Source organism: Mugil cephalus, chromosome 15 (assembly GCF_022458985.1).
Source record: "Mugil cephalus isolate CIBA_MC_2020 chromosome 15, CIBA_Mcephalus_1.1, whole genome shotgun sequence".
Taxonomy (NCBI): Eukaryota; Metazoa; Chordata; class Actinopteri; order Mugiliformes; family Mugilidae; genus Mugil; species Mugil cephalus.
In genome coordinates this window covers 19,428,059-19,441,992 of record NC_061784.1, presented here as the reverse complement: position 1 = coordinate 19,441,992, position 13,934 = coordinate 19,428,059, and the positions used below count along the sequence as shown (strand labels likewise).

At 42.6% G+C, this 13,934-nt stretch overlaps 1 protein-coding gene across 5 annotated transcripts in view; it reads left to right on the top strand.

Moving 5' to 3' along the window:
- ppm1e (protein phosphatase, Mg2+/Mn2+ dependent, 1E) overlaps positions 1-9,515 on the top strand; it is a 42,829-nt gene extending 33,314 nt beyond the window's left edge. For 4 of the 5 annotated variants that reach the window (XM_047606388.1, XM_047606384.1, XM_047606385.1 and 1 more), the window contains 3 exons: positions 16-159; positions 1,741-1,834; positions 2,636-9,515. In XM_047606388.1, coding sequence (XP_047462344.1) covers positions 16-159; positions 1,741-1,834; positions 2,636-3,570 — 1,173 coding nt within the window. In that variant the 3' untranslated portion in view covers positions 3,571-9,515. The remainder of the gene's footprint in view (positions 1-15; positions 160-1,740; positions 1,835-2,635) is intronic. The other variant, XR_007114274.1, reaches the window with a different exon arrangement.
- The last annotated feature ends 4,419 nt before the right edge of the window (positions 9,516-13,934 follow it).

Here is a 13,934-nt window from a genome sequence, read left to right as displayed (position 1 = left end):
GTCTTCGTTTGGCAGCACCTGCGCTGTGGCACCACCGGCGTGGTGACGTTCCTGCGGGGCCGGACGTTGTACGTGGCCTGGCTCGGAGACTCCCAGGTGATTCTGGTCAGGAGAGGGCAGGTGGTGGAGCTGATGAAGCCGCATAAACCAGACAGAGAGGTAAGAAACGCAGATCTGAATGCAGTTGGTAAAATAAATGAGCAATAGTTTATAGGTCCATCAAAAGGTCCAGTGTTTAATACAAGCACAAACTTTAGATGAGTTTATGGTAGATAAAGAAAGGTTGCTTTCAAGTTTTATTTTATTTTTCAGAAGCATATGTCTTAACAAAAAACATACTGTTTACATAAATGTATTAAATGCACTCATGAGAGACAAACCCATTCCACTAGACAGACAAAACTGGTTAATTTTACCAAATTGTAATGCATTGAAGAAATCAGTGATGTAAAGAACATGTTACCTATCACAATAACAGAGATCAGGACGGAGGAGGAGGAAAAAATTCAAAAAAACAGCTTAAAATATATTAGAGTAATGATGGATTATAGTTGGCTAATGTTTTTTTTTTTGCATATTATTCAGTATGATGTAGTTATTTCAGATCTGTGTTACATAAGACTGTCACTTAAACTATGGATTATGATTTTGTTGTGATTTTAAACTAAACTAAACCATATACGGTTCCCTAAGTGGTAAACAAGTGGTAAACAAATGGTAAACATGTATTTAAACCATAAGAACATAAGATCTGATTCAGACATGTGTCAGCATTATTGTTGACCACATTTGACCTGAGAATGTTTCCTAGATCTTCTCTGATTGGTGGAAATGAAAACCACATGTTTCTAAACCTCACTGAGAGGAACAGGGACACAACTTAAAATGTGTGCAGAAGGTACCAAATATGGTTACTTGCCCTATAAAGGGTTAAATTGCTGTTTTGTAGATGAAATGATTCTAGTTTTTTGTGCTAAGTTAAACTAATCAGCTTACTTTTTTTTCTTATTTCCTCAAAACTTAATGTAAACCAAAGTTCCTCCAAGAACAAACTCCTTCCAAAAACGAGTCCATTTTGGAACAGACGTCCTCTTTTTCCCAGACTTGTCCTCTTTCTGAGACCTGTGCGTGTCTAAATGTGTCAAACTCAAACTTTCAAACAATTTCACACTTTTCTCTACTAGAGCCTCAGACATGTTTATATAGAACTTTCATTGCGTTTACCTCAAGAATCAATTTACAAAGAACTTAAATTAAAAAAACAGCAACACAATAAGCAGCAAAATAATGATAAGAGTAAAATAAAATGAAATAAAATAGGTGTTGGTAACACTAACTGTCACGTTTCCAATTTAGTTCCCAAGATACAACTCCATCACACAAACAACACAAAAAAATGAAATGTTTGTAGACCTTTCATGACTACACGATGGGAGGACAATCAATCAAATTAACACGTTTCATTATATTTCCTTAACACACTGGCTTTAATTGTTCTTTTAAATGTAACTTTTGTCTTACTGCTACAAATGAATAATAACACGAAACAGCTCTCTTCAGCCTTCTTTGTTTCTGGACAGTTTGAGCGCGCGCTACTTTATACATTTGGTCCTAAAAGCAGCATCAGTGTAACCCGAGCCGACCGTAATTTTAAGTGCACGACACAGGCGCTTAAATCACTGCACTGAGTCTGAGTTTGCTGCAGAGAATGAGATCATAACCATCACGGTGTTTCTGCAGGATGAGAAGCAGAGGATCGAGGCTCTGGGGGGCTGCGTGATCTGGTTCGGCACATGGAGGGTCAACGGCAGTCTGTCTGTATCCAGAGCTATAGGTACGGCAGTTCACTCTGTAAACCGCATGCACATACGACGGCAGACTGTGATGTTTGGTCTCTTAATGCGTGAGATCCTCGGGCCTCCTCCTCTCTGGCCGTCCTCGTTGCCAGACTCGGTGCTTTCGCTGTCAGGGCTCCAAGGAACCAGCCTGAGGAGATGAGACTCGCTGAACGTCGCCTATTTTCCGATCTATTTACTGATTGGTGCCCCGCCGCAGAGACCCGACTGCCTCCCCTTTGATTCGATAGTGTTCCTTGTAATCTGGCAGCGACTACTCTATAAAATAAAAAAAAAAATAGCTGAGGCCAGCCGGGCGTAGCTACGCTCGATTCCTTTTAGAATATGAGTCACACGCCATCCGACACACCATTTGGATTTTATTCTGGGGAATGTTCCTACACCAGAGAAAGAAAGAAAGAAAGAAATATGAGTCGCAATTACTGGATCGTCCTGCGGCCAATCAGAGCCAATTAGTTGTAAACTAATTCAGTGACGTGCGTGACTACGTCGCTGTTACTCCACAAAGCCTCGTCCAAATTATTTTATCAGCCTGGAGCGTAATCTATTCCCAGTAGATCAGGGGTCTTCAACGTTTTTCAGACCAAGGAGGATGGACATAAAGCAGGGACCCCATACCTACTATATGTGATCTATTTTAGACTCGGCCTCCCTTATCCCTTTACTACAATATGTTGGATTCATGTTAATGTGTATTTAAAGAAATTTAAATTTGCTGTTTTGGGAAGTTGTTCTGGCGTCCAGATTTTAACCAACTAACCCGTCACCTGCGTCGACAGGTGACTCCGAGCACAAGCCCTACATCTGCGGCGACGCAGACCACGGCGTCTTCCCGCTGGACGGCTCAGAAGACTACCTGATCCTGGCCTGCGACGGCTTCTGGGACACAGTGAGTCCAGACGAGGCGGTGCGGGTGGTCAGCGACCACCTCCAGGAGAACTCTGGAGACACCACCATGGTGGCTCACAAGCTGGTGGCCTCGGCCCGAGACGCGGGCTCCAGCGACAACATCACCGTCATAGTGGTGTTCTTGCGGGACCCGCGCTCCCCGCCGCCCAACAGCGCCGAGGACGAGGAGGAGGGCGCGGCGGAGGGGGAGGTGGAGGAGGAGGAGGTGGCGGAGGTGGAGGAGGAGGAGCAGGAAGAGGAGGAGGAGGAAGACGAAGCGGCCAGGGTGGAGCGCGACGGCAGAGAGGGAGGCAGCACTGCGGACAACGGGGGGAAGGGCCGCGGAGGCTGGCCCCTCCAGCAGTGCTCGGCCCCCGCCGACCTCGGCTACGAAGACCGAACTGACTCGTTCACGGACAGAACCAGCCTCAGCCTCCTGGGGCCGACGCTGGAGGGCCGCATCTCCCTGACCCGGGGCTCCAGGGCGCCCGCCTTCGACTTTAGCCCCGGCCTCTTCGCGGCCTCCCGCGGCTACCGAGACGAGCGCCCGCTCAGACGCAGGCCGTGTATCCCTTTTCAAGAGGCCGGCACGTCTAGCTTCACGGACCCGCTGTGGCCCCAGACAGCCGTGCTGTTGGGCCAGGCAGTGAGGCAAAGCCACAGGCCTGGCCACGGCAGTCGCCGGTGGGGCCGGAGGTGGCCGAGCAGATCCAGGGAGCTGCTGGGCCTGTTGCCGTCGGGCCGCTCGCCTCCTCACGTGCAGCGCCACCCGAGCCAGAGGCCTGGAGTGGCGACGCCCCAACTGCCCCACGACGCCACCATCTGAAGAGATGACACCGAACCATCATCTCCGTCATTTCTCGCTCCCTGCCCTTCAAGCCCACCCGTCCACCCTTTGCCTTCAACAACACGTCTTTCTTTGATAGTTGATAGTTGTGGCTCCTGCGGTCGTTGTGTGAATTTATTGAATCTCTGTCAGGGGAGTGGTGCTCTCTGTCCTAAGCCGAAATGTTACCAAGCCGGCCCACTAAACACAGGCTCTGCTCCTTAATGCTGTAAGTAAAGTGCAAACCTCCACCCCCCCCACCCCCTCTCGCCATCCTCTCCATTGTGACCACTGAAGTGGAAATGCAGGTTTTTTTAAACATGTGTTCAAACAGAATGTGAAACGAATGAGTCGACGTCAGACGCAGTGAACAGTCTGAACACATGTGTAAGTTTAATTTATGTGCTTGGTCACTTTAAACCCTTCAGATCGAAGTCTAATCTCTTATTCATCATCGCAGACTTGAACCTTACTCCATTATATTCTCGTTCCACTGCAGGAATTGGCAACAAACTGGAGGTGGATGTTGGATGTTGTACTAAAATCAATATTTTCCCACAAAGATATAAACTAGAGGCATATTCTTGGCCTTCTATGCTATAATTAATGCTCATTACCAAACTAAATATATATATAAATACATCATGTTTACTATTTCCTGATATTATTTATTTGCTTAAATTGGCGCTAGAATAAAACTACAAAAACAAAATGAATTATTTTTTCTGCACTCGAATCATCAACAAGAAAAACTCCTCATGTCTCTTAATGCCAGCGTCAGGTATAAATGCAGGCGGAGGCGACAGCTGTCAAGAACCTCAAGCGACCATGCATTAAATTAAACACTAATGGCCCCGGCCTCTTTGTCCCCCCTCAGCGATTCCTCTGGTGCAGATGAGCGGCATCGGTAGAGGAGGCCAGAACAATTGTTGCTCCTGCTTTTTTGAGACTAAAGGCACATGCTGTTCCTGCCCCCTCCCATCCCGTGGACGACCCAGCCATTATCCAGCCACAGTTTGTCTACAGATAATTGCATTTAGCACCGGATTATAAAAGATTAGCAGTCACTTACCTGAATAAAGTCTTAATGTAGTCCAGTTTTCCAGATGGAGGTATACTCCTGGGATAATGTGAGTTTTTTTTTTTTTTTTTTTTTTTTGGTTGTGGGGCAGAGGTATTTAAAAATATACTTTCGTTATAGCCATTGTTCGCACATAATTATTCCAAGTATCACAGGCCTATTACACGAAACCCACTGATTTAAAGTTCGGTTAATTGAAAGCAGCAGAACACGTGCCTTCCTACGTCCACCGATAACATTCACATGTTGGTGTCGACGTCAAGTCTGACTCGTGTCACATTTATATCATGGCTCAAAGTCGGTTTGAAAGAGAAGTTAAACCTTTTGGGGAAAGACGCCTACGTTTGATATGAAGCTACAAACCAGCAGCCGATAAACTACATATATGTTGCAGCAATGCATCTATGCCTGTCATGATGAATTTACAGCTTCTCAGCTTGTTACAAATTCAGGATACATTAAAAAAAATCATCTCAAAGGATTATCTTATCTTGCTTAAATGTAAAATGCGGATTTTCAAACAGATTTTGCAATCAGTGAACAAGGGAGGCTTCACAATTCTGTCGGTCACATGATTTACAAAAAGATGCACATGCCTCACAATCTGATTTTACCATTTAAAATCACAAATTTACCTTAATGGAAACATAAAACGTCAGTTTATAGCTGCCTTTCCGATGACGTTGTGTCATGAACGGCGCAACTCCTGTGGTATTTGCCAAAACTTGCATGGCTAACGCATAGCAGCCATACGTTTTAACCCTAAATATCCATCTTATAAAGCTCCTCTTTAATCCTACTTCATATTTAACAGCATAATTAACAACTATGTAATCATCAAATACTCCTCCTGCTCATTCATATCACGACACTGTAGTAGCAAGTTCATGTTAGACTCATGTTAAACCCCTTCTAATAATTCACATACCCAGTTAACTCATCTGTGGAGACGCTCGTGTCACTTTGCATTAAATGTGTACCTTAATGTGTGTAACCATACTTGATAAACGTGTGAACTAATTATACCACAAATGTTCCATGAAAACCACCATGAACTCAATTGCCGTCACTTTCACAGTCCTAAATGAAACCCGATCCCATCGCAACGTTAAATCTCTGCTCTATGTTTAACCGTCGTCCACTTACGAAAAGTTTCCTTGTATCTTACAGCAAAGACATTTATACAAATTTTATGTGGAGATTTGAAGCACCAAAAAAATATAAAACAACAAAAAACAACACTCTCATTTCCAGCTAGAAAACCTTGATTTTTTGGGGGGGGGCTAGTTAGCGTGCTAATTAGTGTTAGCTTCATTTTTTTGTTGAGAACTTGCTTTTGAAACCATAACAGGGGCAAACATTTACGTGAATATTTATTTCTGTACGCTAAATAACCGCTAAAAGACAGAGGCTAATAAGTTAGCACCCTCACCAGCTAACGAGAATGCTAATTTCTTTTTTTTCTAATACGGTTTTGCATATTTAGTTTTTTAGTAACAGCTAATTAAACCAAACATTACATATATGATACAATACGAGCGTAAAATGTAAAACTGGAAAATTATTTTGGGTTTGTCTCAAGGATATTTTGATGTTTTCTGGGACTAATCCTTCAAAGTTGTCAATTTATCAGTTGAATGATTTGTGACTTAATTCCCAATCCCACGCTAAATGCAACACTAACCACGTTACAAACGCATTCTGAGCATAATTCTAGCTAGCTAGCTAGCTAGCTAAATGATAATAATAAAGAGCATTGGGCCAACATGTTTAGCGTTTACAGCTTTAGCCACTGTGAAAGACAAACCTTCTGAAAACCTCGGCTAGGTACTCGCACCCTTCCCATTTTCAAACAAGCAAACAAAAAGAAATGAAATAAACAAGAAAACAAATCACATCTCTACACTATGCTTGAACTTGGAGCATTTTGTTGGCGCCGTCTGCGCCTAAAACCAAACAACTACATCCTGCTGCATCAGCCGTTAACACACTATTTAATCCATTCCTCACACTTTTGTCTTTAAAAGTTTGAGCTAACCAAACATCGTGCGATGCGGCCAATTTCCAAATGTTTATCAACAACCAGGTCCTTGCAAACCGTGCCTCCACTTTCCTGGCCCCATGTCACTGGCTCATGAAACACCCACCACCACCACCACCACCACCTCCACCACCACCTCCCCGTCCATCCACTCTCGCTGGTAGTCGCCTGTAACTTCGTCCTGTGGACTGGCTAACGAAGACGCTTCGATGGAGCAGAATGTACCTCCGTGTCCGAGGATGTTCTTCCCCGAGACCCCCGGTGAAGTCGGTCGACGTGAGGTGTCGCTTTACTTTTCGGCCCTTTTCTCGGGGCCGTCTAGCTACGAGGAATGTACTGTCGAGACACTCAACGAAACAAAACAAAGCCACTGGATCCCTTCGAGGAAGCGTCGCCGCCGCCGCCGCGTTCGGTCTCCAGAAGCTTCTGGAGAAGATTCGGCGACGAGGGACGACGTTTAAAATATTCACTTAGGCGCTGGTGTGTGTGTATATTACGAGTACTAGTTGTGAGTCGAGCGAGTGCAGAAGCGGTGTACATATGATTATTCTGTCTTGTAAATCGGTGGTTTTAATCCAACGCTCCACGAGGGCCCGAGGTCGGACGCCGACGGTGGTCGTGTCGTCTCGCGGCCTTAGCTGCTGCTGTTTCCCCCCCGCTTCCCCCGAACCTGACGTGAATCTGAAGATTATCGGGACTAAACATCCATATTGCCAATCCGCGGTAGCTTAAATTATTTCATTTTATTTTATTTTTGTATTCGCCTTAAATAAATAAAACACCTTGCCAATGAAATTGTATCCGTAGTCGATAGGTTTTCATTCCAGCTCTGCAGGTGTTAGCCTGTTAGCGTCGCGCTGATTAGAGGATGACGAACAGTTTCGGCCTTAACAGTATTCGCAACCCCTAGAATTTTTTTACATTTCGGCGTAAAAATGGCTCAAAACATGAACGGATTTTCACGCAAGTAGACAAAGAGAACAGAATCTAACTAATGAGACTGAGATTTTACACTTGTGTTAATGTTTATGTGGGAAAATGAGCCAATATTACATTTATGTGAGTTGCAAAAGTGTCAAGTGTGACCCCCCCGTGCAGCAATAATGGCAACTTTCTTTTTACGTTGATTAGAAAAACTTAAATTTAACGGCACCCTAACTTATAATCGTAGAGGTGACTTCTCAGATATGTAATATTGCTTCATTTTTTTCCCCTGAATAATGAAATACACGGTTCAGTTCTCTGTGTCCACTCTAAAAACTTGTGTGTGTTAATCTGCTGAAGCCTGTAGTGATTTCTACTCACAAACAAACACATTAAAGCGTCACTGTGAGGGTTTAGTTCGCACATCGCACACGGTCGCTAAACTCCAGGGACTGAAAGCTGCAGCCCCGGATATTATTATAACGACAAGGTTTTAAATCTTTTGAAACGGCATCGGCAGAAATTCCCGAATCCAAAAATTTCCCGCAAAAAATTACGACGGATCACGACGAGGCCTTGTCAGAACCCGGAGTTTTCTTCTTACAAAACAAACAAACACTTTGTCATTATAATAGTTCTGTTGTTACAGCGATGGTTTGGGAGCTGGTGGCGGTTCAAAGCCGAAACGCTGGAGCACGTCACGCTCACGGCTCCTCCTCGGTGCAGCTGTGCAGTAGTAGTAGTAGTTGTTTTTGGTTCTCTTTAGATTTATTTTTTATTTTTTGTGATGTAGTTTTGCAGCAGGTTGACATGAAGCTTGTTGCTCGCTGCTGCTGCACTGTCTGGAAGGAGAGACTAAAAATGATTCACAGAGCTCAGTGACAAAGATCCATGAGTCGCATTCACCGAAAAAAAAAAAAAGAGAAAGAAAAATACCTGTGCATTAGTTCTCCAGTGTTTCCCATCAGACTAAAAAAATCCACAGAAGTTGTCACTGTATGAGCAATAACAGCGTTAACCATCACTCCTTAGCTCGAGCAAACCCCCCCCCCCCACACTCCCTCGTTCGCTCACGCTCTGCTTGCACTAAAAAAAAAAAAAAAAAGTTTAAATAAAAAAACAAAAAAGAAGTTCCTCAGAGTTGGATGTTTCCCACTTTCCCTCATGACGAAAAACACGCGGAGGTTCGTCGCCGCTCGCCCACTCGTGATCATGACCACCTTCCAACTTATAGGGTCCTCCATGAACCTGCACTGTGTCTACGTACACACACACACACACACACACACACAGACACACACAAAAAAAGCTTTTTCTTTTTTTCTCTGTAAGCAATAATGACATTGCATTAAAAGTCTCTCTGCGGGTTTGTCTTCTGCTGCAGGATGCAACAAAAAACGTAGTCCTGTCAGCCATACTTGAAAGAGCACATACGCAAAAGGCGAAAGGCGAAGTCGGTTTCACGTTCACTCCTCCCCCTCCTCAGAGGACGGGACGGCAAAAATACGTCTCTAGATTAGGTTTTATTCGGGAAAATGAACGTGAAGCTGATTTAAAGCTAAAAAAAAATAAATTTAAAAAAAGGGAGGTGAGATGATGAGATGAAGGAGGCAGGACATTTCGGTTGTATCGGCATTCCTCAGCAGTTTGGACATGTGTGCGAGAGACGGGGGGGGACAGATGTTGTCTCTCCTTCTCGTCCTCCAGGCGTGAAGACAAACCCCCACGATTGACTTCTTCAACATGCAGGTTAGGTTAAAAGACAAAAAAACGATTTAAAAAAAAAAAAAGAAACTGTAAAACACACGTTGAGTACCTGTATTATCCGTGTTCCTGTAGTATATAAATGTGTGTTGTAACTGGTGACTAACGATGTATATAAAGATTAGACCAAGTCTCTCACGGCTGATGCGTTTCATTTTTTTTCCCTCACGTCGGTTTTTCGGTTTCTCCTGCAGGTTCAGCTTTTTTTAATCTGCTCCGCAACATCACGGTTTTTTAATCAACGGGATTTTCTGCAAAGCGACGATTTGGGGGAAAATGATTTAATTTCTTTCCTTCCGGAGTCACATGTGGCCGGTGATCCTGATTAATTCAGGGCAAACGTGTTCATCCTCGCTGAGGGAGGTGAAGACTCAATAGATGAAATGTGCTCAATAGATCAGCCGTAACATTATGACCACCTGCCTAATACTGCAGGCGTTAGCTGGTTAGAGGACGACGAACACGTGGAGCTGCTGCAGAGTTTCGGTCTTAAAAGTATTCACAATTTCCCACATTTATGGCATTTAAATGGCACCCAACCTGCTCTGACCCTCGTAGGCCTGGACTCCTCAAGGCCTGTGAAGTTGTGCTGTTGTATCAGGCACCAACAAGTCCAGGGTGGAAGTCTCCACGAATCGGACTCGTTCGTAGAGCAGACGTTTCAGATCTGGGGGAACTCCTTGGTCTCATTGTTTTAGCTCCTCAAACTCTTCCTGAATCATTTTCCTGCTCAAAGAAGCTACTGCCCTCAGGAAATGCCACTTCCATGAATGGGTGGATGGCGTCTGCTGCAAAACAACCGACACGTCTCTATCAGAACCTGCATCAATGTTTTCAGCTACAGCTTCTCTTTAGATCAGACCACATGAGTCAGTCTTTGAATTAGAAAACCATTATTTGTCCTGCAATGGAGACATTGCAGTTTGAAACAGCATATATACAAGAAATATTGACTTGCACAGATGATTATTGTGGATATTGCACCGAGTCGTCTGTCAGTCTGTCACTGAAGCTGCTGTCTTCATCTGACCCGAGCATCAGTCGGCCTTGGCCGGTCATAACCCTGTGTCATAACCCTGTGTCATAACCCTGTGTCATAACCCTGTGTCTGGTTTTCCTTGTGCTGTAGAGCAGGGACGTCCCACAAAAACTCATGGGTCCTTATAAAAGTGAGTCAGATCCTTCCATTTTTTCCTGCCTCTAACATGTTCAACCTGCCCATGGTTGATCTGATTATCTGAAAAAAAGTTGGAGCACATCAGGGATCTGCAAAGAGTTTTACTCCTCCTGACATCTTAAAACTCTTCTTAACTACGGACCAACCATCAGCTGGGTTTCATTTATAACTAACAATGATGCATCAAAGTGTAAAAATCTCATCTTTATTATTCATATAGACCCATTCACAGCCTATGTCAATGTCACATCAAAACGTTAGCTGGAGGCTAAACAGAGGGAAGTTTGAGACAAAGACTGTCACTGTCAAGCATGAAAATGTTGTTTTTCTGAATTTTTTGAAGTTTTGAACTTGAAGTTTTATCACAAACCAGCCACTGCCTGTTGTAGACAACGTTAAAATAAAGGATTGGAGTGAGACAATCATCAACAGCACACATTTGATATCAGATCAGATTAATATGTAATGCATCGTCAGTTTCAGCCTGGATAACGTTATGGGTTAGAATAAACAGAAATTATGTTAAGTTAATCATTATTTGGAGGATTCTGGTTAGACGTTAATGCTAACGCTATGCTAGCTACGTTGGTTGTGTGTTTCAGGGGTGTTCAAGCAGAAGTTGCATTTACTACGTTTCCCTCCACAGTGGTTCCACTTACTTCTTGTAATATCTTTGTAGAAGAGGCTTCACTTGATAAAGACAGACCAGACTTTGTCCCCTCTGTGTCCTTTGGTCAAATCGTCCATCCAGAGAGTGAGAGTGTAAAGGTCAGTGAATATAGTCCCATCATCAGAGTCAACTTTAAAATAACTTTGAGTGAGTATTAGTATATTCTCTAAAATATGCATTCTTGCCAAGACAGTCCATTTAAATATGCTAACTGCTGTTTACAAGCTACAATGTTTGAGATGTTTTGCCTCCAGTTAAGCCCCGCCCCTAAATATATGTCACATTGTTTACAAACTGTGAAAGGGTCTATATGCTGGTTTAATCTAAAACCAAAAAATCTTGTCATAATTTGATGTTATAATTATCTAAAACTGTAAAAATGACCATATTTGCTTTCTAAATGTAGTAAACTAGAAGCAGAAAGGAGCGAAAAAACGGAAAAGAAAGCGCCTTAAAACTGCACTTGTTAAACACTAAACCATTTTCATGCATAAAATATTGCGTCTGCTTCTTCTCACAAGGTTTCTTCAACTTCCACTGAGGGGTTTCTGGATGATTTCATCCATTCAACTCAAAGTAAATAACTGGTCCTTTATCCATTAATCATGTCACACCTTCCTACATTTGTTCTTGCAGTAAATCCTCAGACTTACCGGAGCTCCAGACTGTTTATTTAAAAAATATGAGGACCTTTTAAACCCGGCTCGGTCAAATACAGAAAGCACAAGGAGGAAACAGGAAGTGTTTTTTTTTTTTTTTGCAGATAATACGACCACTACAAATAATAATGATAATGATAATGATGATAACAGTGAACCTGGAGCGACAGGGTGAGGACGAGATGCTGTAACGGAGCTTTCATGTGGAACAGAGGCCGTCTGACGTTACATAAGCAGCTTTACAAAAGTGAGCAGTCCTCCACATTCTTTCTATAAAAAGACTCGTCATTTCACCCCACTCCTAATCTGGCTTTATTCTCTCCGCTCCTGCCGTTCGGGCCGCGAGGAAAAAGAGGGTGATGAAATCTCGGGGAGGATGAAAGTGGAACGTGAAGCTGGAACAGAAACAGACGAAGGTGTAATAAAAAGAACAGAAACACTATTTATTTTAATTCATAATCTGATATTTGTGGGTCTATTGTAGGTTAATTTTGTGTTTTTTTTTATTTCACATTGTAGTTTTGTGTCTGTTGTTGTGCATCTCATTTTATTCTCTGTCTTTCTGGGTCATTTTGTGTTTGCTTTCAACCAATTTGTGTCTTTTTGTTGCAGTTTTTAAAAAAAAATCAGGTTTTAGGTCTGTTTTCAGTTTTATCTTTGTGATCAGTTTTGTGCGTTTTGATGCTTGTGAGTTTTCCAAGTTACATTTTCTTGATTTTACTATCATTGTGTCCATTTTTGTTTTCAGTCGCTTTGTTTCCATTAACCTCATGTTGTTTTACGGCTCTTTGTGGTTGTTGTGTATGTGTTTTCATGTTGTGTCTCTGGTTTTGAGCGTCCATATTTTATACAGAGTTTCGTAGATGTCTTTTTTTATTTTGGTCTCCATAATTACCACTACTTTAATTTCCTTTAATCTTAGAAAACCATCCCCAATCCAAATGTGACGGATGACACAAGACAGAGCTCAATTCATGTATCATAAAACATTTTATTACACCAAAAAAAAAAAAAAGGGGGGGGGTGGGGGGAAATGTAGACGTCAAATAATACACAGTGCATCTCAGGAAACATTCAGAACAAAAGCAGCTTCTGACACAAATAAGAGAAAAGGTTTAGTAAATGTGGAGCGTTGCGGCTGCAGGTTCCTGCGTCTCGGAGAAGCAACATGCAGCGACGAGAAGAGGAAAAAGTCGTACAAACGAGCCGGAGGTTCCTTCTCCTTCAGTCCTTCAGCCTTTAAAGCCATGCACGTTCAGGCACATGTAGAGCAAACACTCACAGTAACACGTATATTACACATATCATTTATATATATATATATATATATTTACAATGTAAACTCTATGATAGAGGTGTGCGACATATTAACACGATTAAGGTTAAACTGCTCTGAAATGTTTCCTCCCAGTGCCGTAAAAAGATTCGTAGCAGCCTTCGACTTGAGCGCGTTTAAGGTCAGTTCACTTGAATCTGTTCAAATAATAAGAAACGAAACAAATCAAATATTCCACAGCTTGTTTTTGTTGATCCAAACTATGTAAATACTATTCATCTATGGGTGGAATAATAATTTAACAGCTATTTAATCAATATTAAGATATTCTAATCTTTATTTCTCTGTGTTTTAGAAGTTGTTTTTGTAACTTTTCACTCTTTGTGGACATTTAATATATCAAATTAAATGGTGGGAATATAATTGGTGCATTAATCAATAACAGACTAAGATCATTTGTAGATTTGGACACTTGATTTGGGTAAACGGACGCTTTAAATACGCTTTTTTTGCAGCTCTAGAATCAAACCAATAACGATACACAGGAAAAATTCACAAAAAAAATGCAGGGATTAGTTCTGATAACTTTAGCGTTTAGTAGGATGAAGCTGTAGTGGAATGTGAGTAGCACCGATCTTCCCATCCAAACCCAGACTGCTCCTCCAGATGAATAAAAGTGTGCATACAGGACGGGTGGGAGGGTGTTTGTGTAGCGGAGCATCAATCTACTGCCCACAGGCTTCAGCGTAGCAGCGGCTTTTTTTCCATCACG